Source organism: Macrotis lagotis, chromosome 2, assembly GCF_037893015.1.
Source record: "Macrotis lagotis isolate mMagLag1 chromosome 2, bilby.v1.9.chrom.fasta, whole genome shotgun sequence".
NCBI lineage: Eukaryota > Metazoa > Chordata > Mammalia > Peramelemorphia > Peramelidae > Macrotis > Macrotis lagotis.
The window spans coordinates 106,779,143-106,805,242 of record NC_133659.1 but is presented as its reverse complement, the minus strand read 5'-3'; the positions used below and the strand labels follow the sequence as shown (position 1 = coordinate 106,805,242).

General features: G+C 43.8%; 1 protein-coding gene across 13 annotated transcripts in view; it reads right to left on the bottom strand.

The window, feature by feature from the left end:
* The window catches only part of SRGAP2 (SLIT-ROBO Rho GTPase activating protein 2), a 251,180-nt gene that overhangs the window by 58,879 nt on the left and 166,201 nt on the right, over window positions 1-26,100 (bottom strand). For 11 of the 13 annotated variants that reach the window (XM_074222517.1, XM_074222516.1, XM_074222523.1 and 8 more), the window contains 5 exons: window positions 21,792-22,007; window positions 20,843-20,971; window positions 4,542-4,766; window positions 2,239-2,340; window positions 585-782 (listed from right to left, as the gene is read on the bottom strand). In XM_074222517.1, coding sequence (XP_074078618.1) covers window positions 585-782; window positions 2,239-2,340; window positions 4,542-4,766; window positions 20,843-20,971; window positions 21,792-22,007 — 870 coding nt within the window. The remainder of the gene's footprint in view (window positions 1-584; window positions 783-2,238; window positions 2,341-4,541; window positions 4,767-20,842; window positions 20,972-21,791; window positions 22,008-26,100) is intronic. The other 2 variants (XM_074222518.1, XM_074222515.1) reach the window with 1 other exon arrangement.

The window sequence follows — 26,100 nt, the reverse complement described above, 5'->3', positions numbered from 1 at the left end:
GACAAATAGATTAAAAAATATTACAGATACTTTCTGCAAAAAAGGAGTGATATCTTGATAGTAACATGAAAGATTTAGGATAGACACAAAGAAACATTTCCCGACAATGCTTGTAAAACATTGGCATTGGCTCTCCTGAGGCAAAAGACTTTAAAAACAGTATAGAGTTTCATTTGGCTGAGATGAGTTGGATATAATCCTTCTTAGAGCCTAGGGAATGGATGGGATGATTTCCCAAGATCTATTCCATCCCTACGATGCTATGTGTATGAGGAGGAAATCTTTTAAATGGAAACCTGCTGGCTATTTAAAGGGCTTGTGAAAATGAGTGTTTTCCTATTTGAACTTTTGGGGGAATGCCTTCCTCTTCTGGAGCTAGCTGTTGGACTCTATTCTAGTTGGTAAGTATTCATGGCTTTAAATGAAGTGGATATCACTAAAGGGATGGAGCTGTCCCCCCACCCCCAAAGTTCTTCGAGAGGGAAAAGAATCAAAAGCAGAGCCCAGACCTTAGACTTCCAGGCTCTAAAAAACAGGAGCCTGGATGTTGCCCTTAGGGAGCAGTCCCCCCTCCGCTGCCTCACCGTGAAATAGAACTGCTCCGTCTCCTGCTGGTTAGCTCTCCTCTTGGCGATGCTGGGCTTGCTCATGAAGGTTTCTGAGACAGTCGACTTGACAGACTCCATGGAGTTACTGTACTGGAAGCAGTCAGACACATCAAAGTCCTCGATGGTCACGATGTCCTGTATGGTCTGCAGGGTGGCTTCCATTGTCTTCTTCACCTGTTATGGTGAAGGAGAAGGAGGACAAAGTAGGGCATGGAACAAGATGCTGGGAAGGGAACACTGGAGTAGGGACTGATTGCTTTCTTAGAGTCTCCAAAGACTTGGCTTAGAGGCACTGGGGACTGGGATATAAGGCTGAGTCAAAACAAAGGCCTGAAGATGGTCAGCCTTGGCCTGGCTAATCACTTGGCACCATTCTGGGTTTATGGGAAAGGCTGAGGGAAGAGAAAGAATGAAGTATGACTCCAGAAGGAAGTATTCAGTGACAATTTATTTTTCTTGCACTACATGTAAAGTTGGTTTTAGAAGAGGGTATTCCTTCAACACCACATCCTAAAAAGTTTTGTTTTGGAGTCCTTAGCACCTAACATAGTGTTAGCTTGGAGGAGGTACTTCATAATTACTTTTGGATTGATTGAAGGAGTCAGGAAGATCTGAATTCAAATCTTGCCTTAGACACTTAATGACTGTGTGATCCTGACAAGTCACTCAACCTCCCTCAACCTCGGTTTCCTCATTTGTAAGATGGGGATAATGATAGCATGATCTGAGTTTTTTATGAAGATCAAACAATCTTCATATACATAAAGTGCCTTACAAAATTTAAAGCATAATACAAATACCAGCTGCTATTATTATTTTTATTATCATTATTATTAATCAGTGGATTTAGAATAAGATACAGTAGACCACTGTATAACCTTTTAACCTTGTTTTCCTTCTCTGTAAAATAAGGAGGTTCATTATACCATACCTTCCAGATCTTCCTAGAAAAACATGAGACAAAATGGGAAGCTTTTTGAGCTGAGAAACTGAATAACTGATTGAACTACTTCTTTTAATTTATTAGAAGACTTGTGTTCAAATCTGACTTTAGACACCTACAATCTGTGAACCAAGGCAAGTCATTTAAAAACATCTCTCTCTCTGCTTCAGTTTTTTAACTATAAAATGGAGACGATAGTACCAGCATGTCAGGTTATTTGGAGTATCAAATAAGAGCTCAATCCCTTCCCTTCCTCCTTCCTTATTACTGAAAGCACAGAAGCAGCCCTCCTCCAGGCAGGGCAGAAGCATATGAATCAACAAAACCAAAGGCCCATGTTTGTTTGAAAATGCAAGAGAAAGCAGGCACGAGGGGGTGGTTCCAGAGCTACAATATTGTTCACACAGCTGCCAAGAGTCATTTCAATGAAACGTGTAGAGGGAAGGGAAAAAAAAGCCATTTCTTCAAGGCTTAGAATAGAATTCGGCCTTTGGCTGTGCCAGAGCGACTTCCTGGAGTTCAAGGGCAGGATGCAGGACTAAAGGAAAGTACAAGCCTCTGTTTGCTAAGGAAATGCCTGCCAGGGTCCAAAGCATCTCTGGTCACCCCCTCCAGCCCTCCCTGGACAAAGGACCTTCAGGAGGTGACAGGAAGGTGAGGGGGCAAGCTACAGGCCAGGAGACTCACCTCTTCGTTCTCAATCTTTAGGGTGGACAGTCGTGACTGCAGTTGCTGGCACCTCTGGACCAGCTCACTCTGGACTGGCTGCTGGGCACAAAGCTGGGAGGCCTGCCAAGAGGAAATGCCAACAAAGAGAGGGTTAGGAAAAGGCCACAGTTCTTCTTGAGGGTTCGAGAGTTGGGGCCCTGGAGATAAAACTAGGCAATTCAAATGTAAGCCATCAAGTTTCCATATGGAAACTCTAAAGCCAACTCTAGCCTGCAAAACTGTCATAGAAATAAATGAAACCCCTTCAAGCCAGGGGGAGGGGGGGTTGTCACCTCGTTTCTTCCTTTTTTTTTTTAAAAAGACATGGAGATGACTATTGACCCAGCTCTTGATCATGCTCAGCAGGGAGAGTCTCTCTCTGTAGGGAAGATCTGACCAGGATGGGCAGCATCTCAGCCTCCTTCAATCTGCCAAACGGTTCCAGCTCGAGAGGAGCAACTCTTTGGTAAATTTAGACTTTCTTCCAGAGGTCCAAGGGGTTACCCCCCCGCCCATAATTTCAACTCAGATTGCCATCAAGAGGCTAACCAACTTAGGGGAATGACAATGGCAGCCAGCACATGTTTATACAGTCAGACTATGCAGAATTCTCTGGTTCAGCTATGGAGAAAAGTCTATGGTTTAGGTCTGAACCGAGGGCTCTGCAATGTAGAATCTAGTGGGGTTGTAATATTCCAAAAGGCCATCTTTTTACTCTGGATTTTCCTCAGTCGAGGTCCTCTTACCAGGCCTCCCTTACTAGAATCAGGCCACGAGATCATCCAAGCCCAGGGGATACTGGGGCTCTGTCACTGCCTCCTCAAGTTCCTCCGGCTTTCCCACAAGCTGGGATCAAGCTGGAGTCTGGCAAGCAGCCCCTATATAATAAGGCAGCTTCACTTGCTTTGTAGCTATATTTCCCATGGCCCAGCCATCTATACAGAGTCCTATGAAGAGTAATGGGTCCCTTCTCCCCTCCCAAAGAGTGGGTGTGTCTGACACCCACTGAACCATCCTGTTCAAGGACTGAGGGTTAGGCAAGGACCTTTTTCTCCATTGGCTTTCAATCCCACCATTTGACCTGACCTCCTCCCCCGGCTGAGAGGCTGGCCTTAGCTGGCTCTCAGATCTGAAGGGCTGACTTCATTCTGGCTCCTGAAGGAATAGACACAATAGAGAAAGCGAGGCGGCCAGAAGAGGCCATGGCCAAAGTTGAGAATCTCCAGCTGTCTGATGTCACTAGTTAGGCATCCAAAGACCCAGGAGCCATGGGGGCAGAGAGACCCAAGCCAATCGCCTCTTAGCATTCTGAATACATCTGGCATCTGAGTTGGGGGCCTAGCTTCTCCAGACCTCCAGGGTCATTGTGGGTTCTTTGCCAACTTCAACGCCTCCTGTTAAAATGCCACCAGCACTTCAGCTTCAGCTGCATCAGAGCCCATCTATTTCCCTCATATCCTTTGTCTCATTCTACAAAAGAAGATGTTGTTATCTAGCCAGAGAGAGACCCCTTTTCTTCCCATAGTTTCTATTCCTTTTTCTCCATGAGGAGATAGTTGGCTAAGCATAGGTCTCTTCCAAAGCTACAGAATGCCTCACAAGGCCCTTGGATATGCAGGTCCCATCAGAAGGGGATTCTCCTCTCCTGAAGAGTTGAAGGTATTGAATGAATTAAGGTGAAGAAGAAATCTTGAAGAAAACTTTGACACCAATGGAGCTTGATCCTTTAAGAGGAGGCATCAGGATGGCTGACAAATCTGTAATAACAGTCCACCTGTTTACTAGAAAATGGATAAGGAAGTTCCTGACACAGCTAGAAGTGGGATGAAATACCTGGCCTCTGGAACCCCTTCTCTGGAGAGAAATCATGTCCTGCTCCAGGCAGGTGGCTCGGAGTGGGTTCCATGGCCAGGAGCCTTTGGAAGAAGATGGAAGAGGGCTGGCTCTGAGAACAGGCCTAGAATTAGGGCAAAGTAACCATGGATTCTGAACCCTGTATGGGGTAGCATCATCTCTGTATGGGGTGGCATAGAGCCCGTCTATTCTGAAGCTATTTCCTAAACTATAGTTATAGAAACAAATTGTAAATAGTTTGGTTTTCTTTGAGCAGATAAGGGGGAAGAAGAGCACCCATTCAAACCCCGACAAAAAGCTTGACAGCAGAGGGAACAGCCAGGACCATCTGATGGACAAGCCTCCAAACCAATTCAAGGCTAGGTCAGATATGCAGAGCAGGGAGCTGGCTGCCTCTCAGATGGAAGCCTGGAAAAGCCCAGACTCACCATGTCTCCCATGTGAGGCTGGAACTCAAACTTCATGGGTGGGCAGAAGACATTGTTGTACATCTCCATCAGTCGCTGCTTGTCACTGGTAGCATCTAAGTTCTCTACTGCGTTTTCAATGGCATCCAGGCCCTCATGTTTTGACTGTTCCAGATTGAGCTCAGCAGATAGGAAAGTGCGCAGGGCCCGGTTCAGGCTAGCGTGATATCCTAGGTCACAACACTGCTGTAGAAAGACACAGAGACCCAGAGTGAGTGAGCCGGGATTTACAGAAGTGGCTATGAAGGAGGAAAAGAGAAACTGTCTGCTGAAGAGTTCAAATGGAGTTTGGGCCAGGCCCTTTCCAAATCATACTGCTGGGGTTTTATTTTTTTTTGGGGGGGGGTTGTTTTGTTTTGTTTTTTAGGTTTTTGCAAAGCAAATGGGGTTAAGTGGCTTGCCCAAGGCCATACAACTAGGTAATTATTAAATGTCTGAGACCAGATTTGAACCCAGGTACTCCTGACTCCAGGGCTGGTGCTTTATCCACTGCGCCACCTAGCTGCCCCTGGGGTTTCATTTTAAGACAAGACCAACCAGCTCACAAAATCTGTATCAACCTCCCCTAGTTCAAGGAACCCCTTGAAATGAATTCCTTATATGGTCACCCTGGTTCTACTGTGGTGTAGTCTAATCTCTCCTAGGCTTGGACAAAGGATGGAGATGACCTAGGAGGTCTCTTTGTGGGGAGAGAGGGCAGGCCTTTCAATTTACTTCTAGCTCAACATTTGGCTCTCCAGTGTAGGTGCTCAGGAATAGTATTTAAAGGTCAACCATACTACATGATCAGTATCTGTTAGATGCCCTCCCCCCCCGCAAGGCACCATCTACACTGGTCTGTCCTGTTCACTGAGGGACACATGGTTTAGAAAAGCTTAGTTCCAAGGTATGGTATATGAATATTATGAAGTATTATTGTTCTATAAGAGACTATGAATGGTCAACTCTAGAGATGCATGGAATGAATTACAGGAACTGATGCTGAGTGAAGGGAGTAGAACCAGGAGAACAATACACATATTAACAACAACATTGTGAGTTGATCAACTTTGATGGATGCAGCACCTCTTAGCAATTCAGAGACTTAGGATAACCCCAGGAAACCTGTTATGGACAATGCTATCCACATTCAGAGGAAGAAAAGCAAAACAAAACAAAAATCTACTGAATCTCTGAATGAACACTACATTAACTTTTTAAAAATTTCTCTTATGAAACTGTTAGGTTTGTTATTGATATAATTAATTATGTTATCAGATATCATATGATTATCAATAAAGGCTGAAAAAGCTTTTGACAAAATACAGCACACCAGTGAGTGTAGGAATGAATGGATTGTTCCTTAGAATAATAAGCAATATCTATCTGAAGCCATCAACAAACATTATATGCAATGAGGAGAGGCTAGAGGCATTCCCAATAAGATCAGGGGTGAAATAAGGATGCCCATTATCACCACTACTATTCCATATTGTATTAGAAATGTTAGCTTCAGCAATAAGAGAAGAAAAAGAAACTGAAGGAATCAGAATTGGGAAGGAAGAAGAGACAAAACTCTTACTCTTTGCAGATAACATAATGGTATACCTGGAGAATCCCCAAAAAATCATCTAAAAAACTACTAGAAATAATTAACACTTTAGCAAAGTCGCAGGATATAAAATAAACCCTCATAAATCCTCAACATTTCTATATATGACTAGCAAGATGCAGCAGAAAGAGCTAGAAAGAGAAATCCCATTCAAAGTAACCCCAGACAATGTAAAATACCTGGGAGTGTACCTGCCAAGGCAGACTCAGAAACTTTTTTGAAAACAATCATAAAACACAAAAATAAAATCAGATTTAAATAACTGGGCAAATATAAACTGCTCATGGATAGGTCAAGTTAATATAATAAAAATGACAATTGTACCAAAATTAAACTACTTGTTTAGTGCCCTACCAATCAAAACCCCCCAAAATTATTAGAAAATTAGAAAAAAATTTAAGTCATATGGAGAAATTAAAAAGTCAAGAATTTTCAGGGATTCAGTGAAAAAAAGTACAAAAGAAGGTGGCTTAGCCTTACCAGATCTAAAATTGTATTATAAAGCATCCGTCATCAAAACTGTCTGGTATTGGCTAAGAAATAGAGTGGTGGATCAGTGGAATAGACTAGGTGCAATAGAAGGAACTGATTATAGTAATCTGTTTGATAAACCCAAAGAGTCCAGCTATTGGGATAAAAACTCTCTTTGATAAAAACTTAGGAAAATTGGAAGTTAGTATGGAAGAAAATTGGATTAGACCAACACATCACACCCTATACCAAGACAAGATCAAAATGGATACAGGATTTAGACATAAAAAACAATATTATAAGCAAACTAGAAGATCAAGGAATAGTTTACCTGTCAGATCTAAGGAAAGGGAAGCAGTTTATGACCAAGGAAGAGATGGAGAACATCATTAAAAACAAACTAGACAATTTTGATTACATTAAACTGAAAAGCTTTTGCACAGACAAAACCACTATAACCAAGATCAAAAGAAATGTAGCAAATTGGGAAACAATTTTTACAACATATTTCTGACAAAGGACTCATTTCTAAAATATAGAGAACTGAGTTAAATTTTCAAAAAAATAAGCCACTCCCCAATTGACAAAATGGTCAAAGTATATGCAAAGGCAATTTACAGATGAGGAAATCAAAGTGATCCATAGTCATATGAAAAATTGCTCTAAATCTCTACTTATTAGAAAAATGCAAATTAAAGCATCTCTGAGATACCACCTCACACCTCTCAGACTGGTCAATATGATTAGAAAGGAAAATGTTCAATGCTGGAAGGGATGTGGGAAATCTAGGACACTAATACATTGTTGGTGCTGTGAACTCATCCAACCTTTCTGGAGAGCAGTTTGGAACTATGCCCAAAGGATAACAAAATATGTGTATACCCTTGGATCCAGCAGACCACTACTGGGTCTATACCCTGAAGAGATGATGAAAAAGGATAAAAACATCACTTGTACAAAATATTCATAGCAGCCCTGTTTGTGGTGGCAAAGAATTGGAAATTAAGTGAATGTCCTCCAAATGGGGAATGGCTTAACAAAATGTGGTATATGTATGTCATGGAACACTATTGTTCTATTAGAAACCAGAAGGGATGGGAATTCAGGGAAGCCTGGAGGGATTTGCATGAACCGATGCTGAGTGAGATGAGCAGAACCAGAAGAACATTGTATACCCTAACAGCAACATGGGGGTGATGATCAACCTTATTGGACTTACTCATTCCATCAGAGCAACAATCAGGGACAATTTTGGGCTGTCTGCAATGGAGAATACCATCTGTATCCAGAGAAATAATTGTGGAGTTTGAACAAAGACCAAAGACTATTACCTTTAATTAAAAAAAAAACCTGTTATCTTATTATATAATTTTGCTATCTCTTATACTTTATTTTTCTTCCTTGAGGGTATGATTTCTCTCTCTCTCTCATCACATTCAACTTAAATCAATGTATACTGTGGAAACAATGTAAAAACTAACAGACTGCCTTCTCTGGGGGAGTGGGGGAAGGGAAGCAAGACTAGGAGAAAAATTGTAAAACTCAAAATAAATAAAATCTTTCTTTTATTTAGAAAAATTCTCTTATGTTTTTCTTTTCTATCTCATGATTTTCTTTCTTTTCTCTTAATCTTAATTCTTTATATAGAAAAATGACTAAATCTGTGTATGTACAATATTCACCAGACTGTTCGCTGCTGAAGGAGGCTGGAAGGAAATTATGTAACTTAAAAATATATATACATGTGGATGAATGATGAAAAACTTTCATAACATGTAAATGGAAAAATAAAATATCAGTTAAAAAAAGAAAATAGTTGCTAAATGAAAGCATGTATAGCAAAAAAGAAAAAAAGAAAAGCCTAATTCCAAACCTTAAGGAGTTGACATAGTAACATTACTTCTAAAGACAAATATTTACAACAAAAATTAAAAGCATCACAAATGGGGAAGGAAGGGTGGTGTGGTGCTAGAAAGAGCAATGACTTTTGAGTTTTGAGTTTGAGCACTGGCTCAGCCATTGGTGAGCTCTGTGAACTTGAGCAAATGATTGGCATTTTTTCGGTCTTGGCTTCTCCATATGCACAGTAGAGATGAGCTCCAAGATCCATTTCAGCTCTCACATTTGATGACTCTAGAAACAATTATTCTTGCATCTATTTAAACATTTATTAGGAGTCTGCTATGCATATGGCCACCATGCAGCCCAGATTTTCTGGGACAGTCAGTGTACTTTTAATGAGACTTTGCAAAAGAACATCTTTATTAAAGCACATGTTCCAATTTTTGGTTCAAAAAATATGGTTGAGTTTAATTGCAACTATGCAAATGTGTTATGCTAAGCCTTACTGGGGGAGGCTATAAAGATAAATAAGACATGGCCTCTACCTTCAAGGAGCTTGTATTCTGCTAGGGGAATCTATACTATAGATTCTATAGTACTAAGTGAATATAAAGTAAATCTGAGGAGGTAGAAGAGAGAACAATTAAGAGAATCGGGAAGGGCCTCTTGCTTTGTGGTGCCAATTTATTTGAGCCTTGAACAGTGTGGAATTCCAAGACTTAGAGCAGGAGAAGCATTCCAGGCTTAGGGGATATACAAAAGTAAAGGGGGGGGTTGCCGAGTTCTGGGGAGTTTGCCTAGGAGGAAGATCAAGTTCCCCACCCTAGGTCAGTCACCCAGGCCATGATACCCATGGTGACTATGGCATAGTGCTCCTCTGTCCTTCTCCTCTCCCTTCAGCTGCCTAGCTTCCCTTCATGAACTTGGGGGTTGCCTCTTTTCCGCATACTCACTCCATCTACTGCACAGGTTGAGTGTAAGGTTCACAGGAGACAATGTATATAGCATGCTTTGCAAATTAAAAAATCCTCTATATATGTGAACTGTGGTTAGAAAGGACATCAATGCCTTGATTTTTAATATGGTCTATTGTGATGAGATGGCAAAAGGAAGAACTCACTTCTGGCATGTGTGTGTGTGGGGGTGTCAGAGACAGCTTCAGGGACCCCTTTTGGGTCCCAAGGGTCTAAGAGCTTCAGGCCTACATTGGTTCTCCTCCCACCAGCTCCCATGGATACAATCTCTCTGTGCTGATGATTCTCAAATGTCCCTCTCCAGCCCTAGCATTCCTGCTGACCAACAGTCTTGCATCTTAAACCAAACATATCCAAACTGGAACTCATTACCCCTTCCAACTCTCCCCTCTTCCAAACTTTTCAGTTATTTTTGAGGACAAAGCCACCCTCCCAGTCCTCCAGACTCACAACCTAGGGGTCATTCACAACTCCTCTCTAGCTGTCACTCCCTCTCCATCCAATTTGCCACCCAGGTCTGTCAATTGTACCTCTGCAAAATCTCTTGAATTCACCCCCTTCTTCTTCCTGACAACAGCATGCCCCCCCCAGAAGGCCCCTGTCACCTCACCACTGGACTCCAGACTCTCCTTACTAGACCAAGTCCATCCTCATTCAGCTAGTGAAGAGATTTCTGTCATAGATCAGGTTTGACCACATTACCCCCTGACTCCATAAACCCCAGTGGCTCCCCAATTCCTCCAGGCTCAAACACAAAGGCTGGTGCTCTCCTCCCTCCCTCAGCTCTGGGCTTTTCCTTTACTTGTCACCAGGCCTGGAATGTCCTCCTTTGTCCTCTCTACCTGCTGGCCTCCCCGGCTAAATCCACTTCTCCCTTAGCAGGGAGCCTTTTCCAGTTCCATGTTAAGTAGAGGGCCTGCCTTTGTTGATAGAGCATGGGAATGTATATTGGTCTGCTGGTGGTCTCCCCTGCCACCCAGGGCAAGGCCTGGGCCCTAGCCTCTTCTTCCTCTGACTGGCACTTAGGAGGCACTTTAAATGGGACAGGCAGGCCTCAGTCAGGACCCTCAGCACTGTATTTTCAGGGCTCGGGTGAGAACATCTGCTTGACTGTCAATCTGCACCAGACAGGCGCTTTACAGACTCTGCCCTTCCTCTGATTGTCTACTCTGAGCTGCCTCCCTTTGGGATGTCTGAAAAATCCTTCTCCAGGGCTGTGTGGTAGGGTGAAGGAGCCAGAGAACCACTCACAGGCCTCCTCCCTTGCCTCAGCCTTGATTTCCCTGCCTATAAAATGGGGCTATAAGCATTGCCCACCTTAGAGGGCTGCAGCAAGGCTCAGGGGAGATGATGTGCAGGATGCATGCTGTAATGCGTCAGGCAGAAGAGAAATAGAAGCTATTCTTGGAGAGCATGCTGGGCCCTGGGACGGTGCCTATGCACCCTGGCAGGGGCAAGGCTGCCGCAGAGGAACAGCAGTAGAGAATTAAAGGACATGAGATTCACCTGGGAGAGAACAAATAGAAACTAGACAAAGTAGGCTGGTAGCTCGGCAGTACGTGTGGGCACTTCTCTGCCCCTGGCCAGTGTGCCACCACCACCACGGGTTTACAAGTTCATGATGGTGGCCAGGGATCTAATGACCTGCCAGCTCCTGGGTCAGCCCAGAGAGGGTGGTTAAAGTGGAAGAGGGCACCAGAAAGGGGGGGGTTAGTGCATGCATATTTGCTGCACCTCTCCTTCCTCTGGGGCATCTCCCCTCCCTGCATTCAATTGGCTGTCAGATGCCAGTCTCTCTACCTCTGCACCATGTCTGGCTTCTGCCCCCTCCTTTATTACCATTGTAATTGCTGTCTTTATAACTCACTCTTCCCATTGATGTCTAATCTTCCGAAGACACAGGCCTGACCATGTCACTCCCCCGCTCACAAAACTTCAATGGCTACCCGTTACTTGCTGAATGAAGTGTATACTCTTTAGTTCAGCATTCAAGGGCCCCACAGCCCCACATGCTGCCCTCCAGGCAATGCCTTCCACCCCTGTGACGGCACAGAAAGCCTTGCTCCTGGAGGAAGCCCTGGGAAGGTCACAGCCATGCTCCAGGGAGAGGTGCTGAGAAGACACCTTGAAGCACTGTGGAGGTCAGCAACGCCTGGCAAGACCTTTCCTTCCCCTTGTTCATTGTTGGTGGCTCTTCCTAAGTGCTTATGATCGCTCCTCTGTCTGGGTCACTTGATTTAAGATTGTTTGTATGTCTGTCTTGTTCTCTCCCCCTTGCTGCATCTCTGTATTTCCAGCCCTAGTGTGGTGGTGTGCTCAGAGTATTGACCCTAATTGAGAATTCCTTGCCACAGCCTTACTATGGCCCATCCATCCATGCTGCCAGTCCTTCCATTGTGCTTTCCATCTTTAGTTCCTTTCCAATCTGCATGCTTTCTAAAAATCATGACAGTCCCTTATTCAAGAGTCTATAATCGCTTTCTAAGGTCTAGAGGATAAAATCAAATTCCTTAGCTTGGTATTCAGTCTCCCAGTAAGGCAGCCAGTTGGTGCAATGGATAGGGTGCTGGACTTGGGAGTCAGGGAGACTTGAGTTCAAATTCTGCCTCAGATATCTGCTAGCTATGTCCTGGACAAGTCTCTGAACTCCCCAGCCTCAGTTTCCTTATTTGTAAAATGGGAATAATAATAGCCCCCATCTTAAAGGGATGTGGTGAGGAACAAATGGGAAGATATGAGCACTTAGCTCTGCCATCAAGGAAGCTCAGAGGAAGGGACCTAACAGGCCCTCCAGTCCAGCCCAGACTTAAACAAGACTCCAGATCTCACTAGCATTATCATGGAAACTCTCCTCTTCACCCTGATCCTCTGGATGACCAGCCTGCACCTGCGCCTGCCCTGTGGACTTCCAGTGGGTGGGAGCCAAGAACCTCTCCAGAGAACACATTCCCGCTGGCATGTTGTAATTGTAAGTAATTTGTTTTCTTGCCCCCCCCCCCCCGACATCAAGCTAATCAGTCTCTTCACAAATGTTATCAATTGCCTAGCTTTGACCTTGGAGATCAATAATTGAACATTAATTTATACAGTACTTGGGGGGGGGCATCAAACACTTTATGTATTTGATCTTCATATAAATGAGGGTACTAAGGCTGGAAGAGGACAGGGTCTGAGGTAGAACATGAACTCGGGTCTTTCTGATGCTATCCAGTAGACTACTGAGATGTTTCACCCAAGTTCTACCTAACGGAGAGGGGGCGGAGCCAAGATGGTGACCAGAAGTGAACCAGTCTAAGGCGCTCTGTGATAAAACTTGAAACTAAGGACTCTAACTAAACTTTCCAGAGGCAGAACCCACAAAGGGACCCATTGAGGCAGTTCTCCCACTCAAGGGCGGCCCACCAGAGCGAAGGAACTTCAGCCTCCTGGAGGCAGCCCCAGGGCACTGGGAGCCACGGCTCACAGGAGCAGGGAGTCTCCTGAGCTACACCCCGGGGAGCATTGGGCACAAAGTGGGGGAACAGCGGGGGAACTCTGCCAGAGCGAGCACATGGAGCCCAGCCCTCAGGGCACACAGCAAGCAGCTTGGTCTTTCCACAACAGAAGTAGGCTGAGCTGGTAAGCAGGAGCCCCCAGGGCATGAGCCCACTGAGCTGAGGGAAGGGAGTGAAGAGAGAGAGAGACTGCGGAGCTCTGTCCTCTGTCCCTGGAACAGGACTCTGGGGCTCTGACCACATTCAGATCCTGATCGCAGTCTAGGCCCCCCCATAGAACAACAGGGCCCCTCCCCACCTCAGCCCCATGGCAGAGGGGGCGCTTATGGTCATTCACAGACCAGGAGGGAGGACAGGGCCTTACACTCTGAGACCCCTGTGGGAGTGTCCCAAAAGCTCAGGAAGTACCCCAAAACCAGTCTCAGGCTGGGAAAATGAGCAAGCAAAGAAATAAGAGAAAGACCATTGAGAAATATTTTGCAAATGAGCCCAAGAAGGATCAAAATACTCAGTCTGAAGATGAGGAAGCACAAGCTCCTGCATCTAAAGACTCCAAGAAAAACAGAAATTGGGCTCAGGCTATGACAGAGCTCAAAAAAGACTTTGAAAATCAAATGAGGGAGTTGGAAGAAAAACTGGGAAAAGAAAGGAGAGAGATGCAGGAAAAACATGAAAATGAAGTCAGCAGCTTAGTCAAGGAAATCCAAAAAAATGCTGAAGAAAATAGCATGTTAAAAACCAGCTTAGGTCAAATGGATAAAACAATTCAAAAAGTTATTGAGGAGAAGAATGCCTTAAAAAGAAAAATTGGCCAGATGGAAAAAGAGATAAGAAAACTCTGAGGAGAACAAATCCTTCAGACAAAGAATAGAATTCAGGGAGATTGATGAATTTACCAGAAATCAGGGATCAATACTTCAAAACAAAAAAAATGAAAAATTAGAAGAAAATGCGAAATATCTCATTGAAAAAACAACTGATATGGAAAACAGACTTAGGAAAGATAATTTAAAAATTATTGGAATACCTTAAAGTCATGATCAGGAAAAGAGCCTTGACATCATTTTCAAAGAATTACTACAGGAAAATTGCCCTGATATTCTAGAAGAAGAGGGAAAAATAGAAATGGAGAGAATCCACCGATCCCCCAGAGAAAGAGATCCCAAAAAAACCAACCCCTAGGAATATTATAGTCAAGTTCCAGAACTCCCAAGTCAAAGAGAAAATATTACAAGCAGCCAGAAGGACACAGTTCAAATATCATGGAGCTGCAGTCAGGATCACACAGGACTTAGCAGCAACTACATCGGAAGCTCGTAGGGTTTGGAATATAATATACCAGAAGGCAAAAGAGCTTAGAATGCAGCCAAGAATGAACTACCCAGCAAGGCTGAATGTCCTCTTCCAGGGAAAAAGATGGACTTTCAATGAACCAGGGGAATTTCAAAGGTTCCTTTTGGAATGGCCAGAGCTGAACAGAAGATTTGATCTTCAGATACAGGACTCAGGTGAAGCATGGAGATTGGAGGAAAGGGGGAAAATATGAGGGACTTGATGATGATGAACTGCATGTATTCCTGCATAGAAAAATGACACTGATAAAACTCATATGAACCTTCTCAGTTAATAGAGCAGGTAGAGAGAGATTTTATAGTTGAAGCACAGGAGTAAGCTGAATTCAAAGATAAAATATGGTGTAAAAATGGAGTCAATAGAAAAAAAGGGAAATGTAATGGGAGAAAGAAAAAGGAGAGGGGGAATAGGCAAAGATATTTCATATAATAAGATTTTTTTTAATTACAATGAGCTATTGCAATAATATGGAAGGGGGGAGGCAAGGGGGAATGAGGGAACCTTTGCTCTCATCAGAGGTAGCTAGGAGAGGAAACAGCATACAGTATATATACTCAATGGGGTATAGGCATCTGAAGTAAGAAGGAGGGGGGAGCAGGGGGAAGGGGTGGGGATGTGAATAAAGAAGGAGAGGATGGACCATGGGGGGAGAGTGGTCAGATATGACACATTTTCTTTTTTACTTCTTGCAAGGGGCTGGGATTGGAAGGCCTGTCCAGGACCATAGGGCCAGGTGGATTCTGGGCCTAAGGGGTGGTATGGGGGCTCAGGGCTTCTTGGCCCCAGGACCAGGGATCTGTCTGCTTCGCCACTCAGCAACCCTACAGCAGAGTCAGAGTGAAAGGAAAGAGAAAATATAGTACATGGTAGTGGAGAAATAAGAAAGGAGGGAGTTGTGATCAGTAATGGCAACGTTGGAAAAATATGGAAGCAACTTTTGCAATGGACTTATCATAAAGAATACGATCCACCCATGACAGAGTTGTTGGTGTTGGAACAAAGACTGAAGCACAATTTTTACTATTATTATTTGGGGGAGGGTGCAGCGCAAATGGGGCTGGGTGGCCTGCCTGGGGCCACATAGCAGGGTGATCTTTGGGTGTCTGAGGCCAGATTTGGACCCGGGTGCTCCTGGCTCAGGGGCCAATGCTCTGTCTGCCACCCAGGCACCCTTACTGTGATTACTATTTTATTTTGGCTCTTTTTTTCCCTTTTTGGTTTTTGCAGGGCAGTGGGGATCGGATGGCTTGCATATCACAAGGCTGGGTGATTGTTGGGTCTATGGGGCTGGATGTGGGCTCGGGTGCTCGTGGCTCCAGGACTGGTGCTTCGTCCATTGCGCCACCTGGCCATACCTACAATTATTACTATTATTTTTTAATTTTTTTTAATTTTATTTTTTTCTCTCCCCTTTACTTTATCGCCCAAGCAAGTCTATATTCATGGGGGGGAGGGGTATTTTGTTTACTCTTAAACAAGAATATTTTATTAATGTAAAAAAAACATTTGTACAAAATGAGAATTAAAAAAATAAAATAAAATAAAAAGATTTAGTTTAAAAAAAAATTCTACCTAATGAACCCCACTTCCAAGTGACAGCCTTCACCCCCTGCCTCAGTTTTTTTCAGGCTCAATCCCTCCCTTTCCTTCAAGCAATCTTCATAAGGCATGATCCAGAGACCCTTCACTATCCTGGGGAAGTGTCCTTCAAATGTGGCTCCCCAAACTGAACTCCATATTCCAAATGTGCTCTGAGCAGGGTAGAGGATGGTGAGACCAAGAATTTTTTAGTCCTAGAACATGAGGCCTCTTTGACTTTCCTGATTGCTGTGTCTCATATGTTGATTTACAGTGAGCTTGTGTCCACTGAAAGCCCAGGATCTTTTTCACATGAACAGCTACTTCTATATATCTGTCATCCTGTATTTGCAAACTTGATTTTTTTAAAAACCTAGATATAAGACTTTAGATATATCCTAATTTTCCTCTTTTTTAAATTGAGTTCAATATTCTCGCTTGAGTTTTGTGTCATCTGCCAAACTGATTAGGATGCCATTCTTTAAATTGTACATAAAAATGCGAAGCAGCCCAAAGACAAGCATCCCTCCCTGGGCTAGTCTACTGGAGACCTTTCCAAGCAGACACAGAATTCTTTAATGGTTAATCTGTGGGACCATTTAACTAGCTTTGAATCAACCTAACTGAACTTTCATTTACTCCATAATTCATCTTTTCTATAAGTACGGCATGAGAGACTTTGTCAGATGCATTGCTAAAATTCAGGTAAATATGATGCTTATGATACTTATCAATTGAAACACTAATTTGTCAAAGCCATGAGGGAGAGCATGGCCCAGCAGAAAACCCCTCCAGCATCGGGTCTGAATCCTGACTGGCCAAGTGACCTGAAGCTCAGTTTCTTTTATCACCTATAAAGGCAGTGATAATCATAACATTTAACACTGTCTAATTTATACAGGGTGGTTGTAAGAAAAAGCACCTCACTAATCTCCAGGGGCAATATAAATGTTGAAAGGCATTGTCTTAAACCATTAACTTTTCATGTGAATAGACAGAGACCCATGGCCTTCCCAAGGTTTTTTGCATACAAAGAGGAGGATAAGATAATTTAGAGCTGGAAAGGAATTCAGAGACAATCTGGGCTACTTTAAGTCCCCCAGTCCCTCAGAATCTTTTCACAAATGAACTGAGACCCAGAAAGGTTAAGCAATTTTCCTAAGATTCCACAGGTATAAGAATTAGAACAGGATTGGGGTTGCTAGGTTGTGCAGTAGATAGAGTATCTGGAGTCAGAAAGACTTGAATTCAAATCTAGCCTCAGACACGTAGGAGCTGTATGACCCTGCCTAAGTCACTTAACCCTGATTGCTTCCCCATTCCCCCCCAAAAAGTAGATCTGGAATTCAAACTGTTCTTAGCCTTTGAACCCAACTCTCTTTGTTCCATCATGACTAGAATTAGAATTAATTTGAAAAGCCCTGACTCTCCCCTTTGGCGACCTTAAAAATAGACATGGGCTGACTCAAAAATAGGATAAAGGCTAAGTAATATTTACAGGTTGATATATAAAAAATAATCTTTAACTTATAAAATGCCATTCATTTAACTCACTATTTCCTGAAGAGTGAATTGACTGATTAAAACAAACAAAAACCCCAGAAACAACAAATCTTAGGGATTTGTCTGGGCCTCTCCAAAAGACTCCCCTCATGTCTCCTTTTACTAAAGAATCAGACTTTCTCTCCACAGAAAGCCTTTTCCCCCTCCTTTCCAGGTATGGGGACAGGATTCCTGGGCCCAGCCTGCCATATGCCTTCTGGAGGTAGGAATTAGAAACTGAACTTTGGAGAAAAAAATGAATTTCTGGCAAGGCAAGGTAATATTTTATATGTGAATATTTCATTCCCATTCCTGGGTGAAGTTGGGCAAGGCGAGACAGCAAAATCTTTCCCTTATACCGGGGGCAAACAGGTCTTCCAGTAGCTTCTGAGAATTTCACAAATGATTCTAGTTATGAGTGCCAGGCTCCCCTGGCCTTTTCCGGGTTAGATAAATGTTTGATGGAAACCCTCTCTGGGGAAATCAATTTTTTATAAGAATTTAATGATAACTCATCCACATGTGTGACTTGCCTAAGCTGACAGCTCATTAACCCTTTGTTAGCCAGAAGACTGTCACAAGCTCTAGGAGGAGTTAGGGGAAAAATGAGTGTTTGATCATACATACTTTAATTATGAGAAAGAAAAGAACTTCTTACAGAGTTCTGTGCATGTAAGAATATGTACTGGTAGTCTTAAATTGGCCTCTGGCCCCAGAATGTCCCAACTCTCAGGCTATTCCCATGGGGATGAGCCCCCTTCATCCACCTGCTGAGTTGCAGGAGCATGGGGGAGAAGAAATGACATTCCAGGGAGGTGACAGCTTTCAGATGCTGCTGAAAGAGCTTAGAATGTCTCTCTGGCCTAAAATCAAGGATTTCCTTGACTGTGTCAGATGCTTCACAGGGCCTCTGACAATCTGGGTTTCAGTCTTGCTCAGTATTATAGGAAGGAGAGGGAAGGAGTCTTGTGGCAACGTGCAGCTGACAAAAATAGCTGCTTCACACTCCCTTAAAGCTCAAACACCCCAGATAGCTGTCGCAGATGGCTATGGAGAGAAACGTGACTGGTGCCCTGTCCCAAAGTCCATCCCTCCACAGCTGGGAAAAAGACATGGCATCTCTGGCCTCCCCTGCCCCACCTTCCCAGGCTGGAGCCATTGGTACACTCCCCACCCTCATCCCCCCCAGTAAAGACACAGGCAAGAGAAGAACATTCAAACACCTTGATTACAGTTTTGCCGTTTATCACCCCACTTACGACCTTTTCCCAGACAGATTCCCCCCCTGGGGAAAAACACAGCAAGTTGGGGAAACTGCAGCATTTTTATCTCTTTATCCCTTGGTTACACTAAAGTGCCCCAGACCTGGGTACCACTGGAAGCATCACCAATACAACATGTTAGAATTGAGAGCTTTGAGAGAAGGTATGAGGTTGATAAAATTCTCTCCCAGATCACTTAGAATAACCCTCCTGTGCAATTAAGCACTTAAATATTATTTTTAAAAAATGACTAGGAGGATTAGATGCCAAATAATATACTGTGTTGAGATGAGTTTTCTCATCACAGTGAGGAGGCCTGTGGATGCCTGGCTGTGGAGAGGCCCGGAGGGGCTCCTTGGTGGCTGTTCGGTCCTCAGCCCTAAGCAACCATGCCAGTTTTGTGAATTGGATGGGAAAGCCTGCCTGGAGCCTAGAGGCAAGAGGAGACCACCCCCTGCAATCAATGGGAGAAGCTATCAACGGGGCAGAATTGACTTTCGCTGAGAAGGTAATGGAATGTCAGAGTAGGGAGAAGGAAGAGAATTGATTCTGACCAGCAGGCAAAGAACACTCCTCGCTCCTCACACTGAGAACAGGCTTCCCCAGAGGATGCACAAAGAATCTTGATTTTCATTTTGACCTTGGTGAGAGAATGATGCTCAGATTGGTATCACCAGACAAAGAGGTGCCTGCCCACCTTGGAGGACTCCTCACCTCCTGGCAGGGAACAAACTGACATCCTTTAAAGGGCTTGGCAGAGAATGGGGGTGGGGAAGGTGGGCTGGTGCCCCAGGAACCCTGATACCCTCAGCCACCCCCCAAACTGCTTTTCCTTCTGCTTCTCTCCTCATGAAGCAGTTCCTTTGTTTTTATCCATATGCCAGTCGCTGAACCTCCGAGCTTTTCTTTTGCTCATGTAGTTTGTCTTTCACTATTTATTTGTTTATATTCATTCATTCATTTATTTATTTTTATTTTTAGGTTTTTTTTCAGGGCAAATGGGGTTAAGTGGCTTCCCCAAGGCTGCACAGCTAGGTAATTATTAAGTGTCTAAGGCTGGATTTGAACTCAAGTCCTCCTGACTCCAGGGCTGGTGTTCCCTAGCCGCCCCTGCCTTTCACTCTTAAAATAAAGGTTCATGAAGAAATCAGATTAAAAAATTTTCTTTAATTGAGGCCTAGAACCAGGCTAAATGTTTTAAGTTTTATAAACAGTAGCTCATTTGATCTTCACAACAGACCTGAGAGGTAGGTATTATTCTTATCTCATTTTACAACTGAGGAAACTGAGGCAGATAGAGGTTAAGTGACTTGCCCAGGCTCGCATTGTTAGTAAGTGTCTGAGAGATCTGAACTCAGGTCTTCTAGACTCTACTGATCTGACAGAGTAAAAGGCTTTGCCCTTATGGAGTCTGCATTTTGAACTCAGTCTATCTCAGGAATAAAAGAGTTCCTTCTTTCCCAAAGCTGTTTTCTGGATGTGCTTTTTCTCTCCTGCCTAGTTACACTGTAAGAGAGCATCCAACAACACAAAGAACCCAAATGGTCAAGTGAGGACACCATGCTCCCTGCCTAGGCCACGCCCTGTCATGTAACCCGTCCTTTCCTCTCATGCCATGTTGCAATAAAGGGTGTAGGACTCAGGGTCAAGCCCCGTGGACTGCATTCCTCACTTGGGACCCTGATGGGGATCAATTTCCTCCCTCTGTAAAATGGAAATAATAGGTGCCCACTCTTTTACATGGCTTGTGTAAGGGTAGTCAACACAATGGAATCCAGCATACAATGAAGTGAAACTGTGAGGGGTTACAACATTAGGAACTTGACTCTTGCCTAGACTTACTAGCTGTGTGACCCTGGGCACATCGCTTAGATGCTGTTTGCCTCAGTTTCCTCATCTGTAAAAAGGAGGAACTCCTGGAGTTGTGAGGATCAAATTAAATAATATAAGGATGATCTTTGCACACCTTAAGCATGCCACCACAAACACACACACAATCCCCAAATACAAGGTGCAGTATTATCCTCTTTCTTGAGCTGACTCATTAATCCCATGTGCTGCTGTCTTTTTGGAGGGACAGAAAGACCTGGGAGGTCCCTGGGGTCCTGCCCGAGATGGTGAGTGCCCTCTGGGAGCCCTGGTGTTGGACACTTACATCAATGAGGTCAGAGAGATCATGGATATAGTACTTGAAGACGGATGCGTTGGTTGCCTCCAGAGCCAGCAAGTACTCGTTCCGGGCTTTAATGGCCTTCAGTTTATTCTCTGTGTATTTGGCTTGACGCTGAGAAAGGGAACAGAAGTTCAGACTTTTAAAAAAATCTTTTAAAAAAAAGTAGAGTGTGTTCTCTGAGAGATGAAAGGAACAGTACATTCAGGAGACAGGGACAATTAAGCTGCTACTCCCAATGCACCACTCCCTCAAATTGGGTTCTAATTCTACTTAATGAAAATTCAAGGGCATAATGTAGATCACTCCAGAAAGGTTAATGAGGCTCTCAGCTCAGACACAGGCCCCAACAGGCACCACCTTGCAAGGAGGAAGGCTCCACTGGCTCTTCCCTGCCCCTAGTTGGCCCTTCCCTGCCCCGCCACCTCGCGGTTCCCATAAGCCAGGCTCCAGGTATGCTGACCTCTGGGGCATCCTAATCTGATGGCAAGAAGCCTGGCTGGTTTGCAGGAGTCAGAGGGGTGCTGGCTGTTTCTGTTTGCCCCATGGCAGGCCAGGGAAGGGATAGCAATGTGTGACTCTGGGGAAAGCTAGGCTAATCTTTGGACAGATTAGCAAGATAGACTAGTTTATTAGCCTCAAAATACTACTTCTGGATGAAGAATAAAGCAAGTAGAATCCCATTCTAAGATTTCTCTTTCACCCAAAAGGACCTCTCGTGGGCTGGTCAATATTTACAAGACTGCTTCAGTAGCAAGGAAAGTGGTTGGTGGTGGTAGATCAGGGCAAGGCCAGGAAAAAGACACCACAATTAACTAACTAAACAACAACATTTCAACTAAGGGGCAGAGGGGGCCATGCAACAGCAAGGAGTCCACTTTGGTTATTACACCAATGGAAAAACAAATAGTTTCTGGCCCCATTGATTCCACACCTTCTCCTTCATCTTCTCAATCTTTTTCACTGAGCTCCTGCGGACATGCTTCTCCTCAATTCGCACATTGGAGGTCGAGTCTGGTGACCGAGGTGTTTGGCGGTCTTCCTGCTTCACTGATTTACCGATCTGCTTCTCTTCCTGCTTTTCAGCCTCCTTCAGTTTACTCTGCGCACTGATGCTGTCAGCGTTGTACATGTGATACGTCTTCATTACCTGCAAGGCAACCCCTAAAGGTCAGTTGGGAAGATCAATTGCAAACCCTTCCATCCCAGGCCATACCCCAAAGGGCTGAGCATCAGCCACGGAAATACATACATTAAAGAACCTGGCCCAGAAATTTTATTATGACCATGACTATTCATGATCATCGTTTATTATTTATCACTATTTATTATCATTTGTAGATGTTACTCCTTATTTTGGCAAAGCACTTATCATCTATCTATATCTTCATGATACAGTTAGATTAAGTATAGGTAAGTGCAATCAGCAACACCACTCTACAGCACATAGAGAAAATCCTCCAGATTTGGGGTAGGCAGTCCACAAAGGGCTGTAGGGGATATACTCTTCTAGATGTGGGGTAGGGAAGAAGGGAGAGGAGATTATGGCATTCTGAGGAACCACACTTCCTCTTGGATTGAAGCAGCATCAAGGGAATGTACTCAGAACTGATAGTTTAGAGCGGTAAGTTTTATAGGATTCATCAAAATTATTTTCATTTTACTCTCTGATTTCCTTTGGTTTCTGATATTGAGCAGCTAGGTGGCACAGTGGATAGAGTGCTAGGCCTGGAGTTAATCAATTAATCAACATGTTCTAATCAATATGCTAGGCATTGCACTAAGTACTGGGAGTTCAAATCTAGCCTCAGACACTACTACTTCTCTCATGGCACAGTGGGTAATGAGCTGGACTGAGTCAGAACGACTTCTGTTCAAATCCAGACTCAGATAATTACTAGCTGTTGACCTTGGGCAAGTCACTTAACTTGTTTGTCTCAGTTTCCTCATCTGTAAAATGAGGATTATAATAACATCTCCCTCCCAGGATGTTATAAGGATTAAATGAGGAAATGGTGGCATGTAGCCTTCATTATCATCATCATTACTACTACTACTACTACTACCTACTACTACCACTACCACTACCACTACCACTACCACTACTACTACTACTACTACTACTACTACTACTACTACTACTACTACTACTACTACTACTACTACTACTACTACTATAGTGGCCTGGGTACAGGATCAGAGGCAAAAATGGACAACCTCATATAAAAGCAATGTCAATGGATGAAAGGAATAGTTTCAGTAGGAAGACTTGTATGGCCAGATTCAGAGGCAAGCCAGCAGAACCAGGAGAACAACTGATGCAGGAACAACACCATAAAAACTAACAACTTAGAAAACTTCAGAACTCAGGTCAGTGCAGTGACCAACTGAGATTCCAGAGGACACGAGAAGAAATAGGCTACACAACTCCTGACAGACCAGTGATAGTCAGGGGACAATGAGACATGCTTTTTTGGACATGGACAGTGTGGGAATTTGTTTTGCTTGATTAAGCATGTTTATTATGTGTTTTGTTTTCAATGGTGGTAAAAGGGAAGGGAGAGAATATGGATTTTTCTAAACTGAAAAAACAAAATTTAACTCAATAGTATTAGTGAACTGAATGTACACATTTGAATAATAACTAACCTGAATGAATCTGAGTCCTTTGATTAACTAAATTATTCTCATCTATCTATATGTAGGTATATAATATAATTATTATCACAACTATCTGTTAGTGAATCAAGTCACCTCCTAGAGTAAAGAGATCTTGGTTTCACAACAACTAACAACATAAACAGGCCTGATGGATTGCCTCAATTCTTTTCTATTTCCAGGTCAAGATCCCCTGAATCTACTGTTATCATGACTTTGATCTGGGGACTTTCCCAGACTCCAACCACTTGCAGGTGGTCTTCTCACTTAGTGACAGGGACAGGATTAGGTATGTATTTAATGGAAGAAATATTAACAGGCAGAGAATCACAGTGTTTGGCCCTAGAGCTCATCCAGTCAACACTCAGAGCTGGATAGGTCCAGTGACCTCTCCAAAGTCAAGTAGCTCATTAACAACAGAATTAGGTCTCCAGACCAGGATTCCACAGACCTAAGCCCCCCCCATTGCAGAGCCTATCTTAGAAAAATCATCCCTGCCAAGCCTAAGGTCCATTGGGTCCATCAGACAATAAGAACCGTGTTATAGACAACTGGAGGAGGTGGAGGAAGGAGGAGGAGACAACTTTGCATCATGGCAGCTGTCCAGGACTGCAGAGGTCACACCCTTCTCCTTTTCAAAGAGGCGAGGCAGCCCCAGAGCCTGAGAGCTGAGGCATAGAGCTGATTTCATATCCTCCCAAACATATTGCTACCTTGAGCCTCACAGAGGCTCTTCCCTTATGGGACTTCCTGTCTCCAGACCATCACTGGTTAGACTCGTAGCTTGTTAAAACTGGAAAGAACCCTGGGGACCATGGAGGCAAATCCCCTCATTTTACAGCTAAGGAAACTGAGAGGTTAGAGGTCACAGCCTGGATAATTGGTGCCTCTTGGGCCGGACCTGATTTTTTACAGTCTTAGAAGCTGGAAAGACCTCGGAGATCATTTTTCCAGATCGTATGACCTCTCATCTGGTGCGATCGGTTGTGCTGGAATCAGCTTGAGCCAGTGGGAGATGAGTGTTACATTTTTGGCATATCACACCTCAGAAACCAATAAGCTACAGAAGAAAGTGATGGAGACAATGTTGATAGAGATGATCATGCTAAAACACACTAAAACAGCTCTCTTCCTCCTCCTTCCTCCCAAGCCGGTTGTTAAACATTTACCAGAAAATCTCTAAGTATGGCTCTCTTCCCATTACACTATAGCTTCCTTCTTGGAAGCCAGAAGTGTTGGAGGAATTATATATTCAGGAATTACTGGAGGAGGAATGATAAATCTGTAATCTGATGTTCAAAGGCAATGGAATCTGATGGGGTCTGACTAGAGTGGAGAATAAAGTGGTAGAAAGGGAAAGATGAGAGATTTATGGGGAGAAGTTGGGAAATCAAGGTACAGTTACAGGAGAGCCAGGTTACCTCTTCATGTAAGCTGGTCACTTTCCAGCAGACCTCTCTGTGCATCTATGGACCAGGAAGAGGTGGAAGCCCCTGAATGTCCCTGAATGGGGATCTGGAACCCTGAGTCTGGGGACATCTAGAAAAGGACTCATCTGTGGGCCCTAATAGAGCAGGTATTTCATTCCTTCCCAGAGGAATCCCAATAGAATAAACCAGTCAGAGGACATCAAGGGCCTGGGGAGCTGCTGCAATGAGGTCTGTGAAAGCACATTAAGGTTTGGGTTACATCTCATTTCTGATGCATGATGTTCTAATGTTGGCTTCACCTTATTCTGAACTTTTGCACCATTTTCCTTAAGTGCGTGAGCTATTCTTTGCTCATGAAGCAGTGGAGACAGTCAGTTCTGTTACAGAAGCAGCTATATTTAAATACCAGAAAGTGCAGCAGTATTAAAAAGACTTTCTGAATAATTTATATAGCCATCCCAGTCTCTCAGCAGACTAGAACAGGGAAAGAAGCATTTACCATACCCAGCTATAGAAAGTCAAGGGGAAAGAGGACTCAGGGGATCCTAAGATCACATAACCTAAGGTAGAAGAGACCTCAGAGGCTGCTTCACACTTCATTCCCAGCCCGACCCAAGGTCATTTTGCAGATGAGGAAACTAAGAGAAACTGAGAGAATGACAGAACCCCAGTCTTCTGATCCAAGCACAGGCAGTAACGCCTTCACTGTAAGACACTGCATCTACGTAAGACATAGACCTCCTTGTACCATCCAGGGGGGCTTTCCTGAGATTCCTGGGATGGGGCAGGCCCCAATGACCTTCGTAATCTGCCATGGGCTCTCCTCTGCCTCTCAGAAGGCCCCCTCCGCTAGGAACCTTCTCCTACCTTCTCCCACTTGCTAGTCACCCAACTTCGTGCTAGGCATGAGGAGAGGAATTAGACTAGTGAACTCCCAGGTATAGAAACTCCTCTGAATGCGAGCCCTTCTCTGCAACCTTGAGAGATGCCCAGAGGCCAGAGGGGTTGACTTGCCCACAGTCATACAGCCAAGTTGTGTCAGAGGATGGACTTGAATCCAGGTCTTTCTCATGCTTCCTTTTACTACTCTGTACCCCAATTAATTTGCTTGCCTCAGTTTCCTCATCTGTTGAATGAGGATTATAATAACACCTT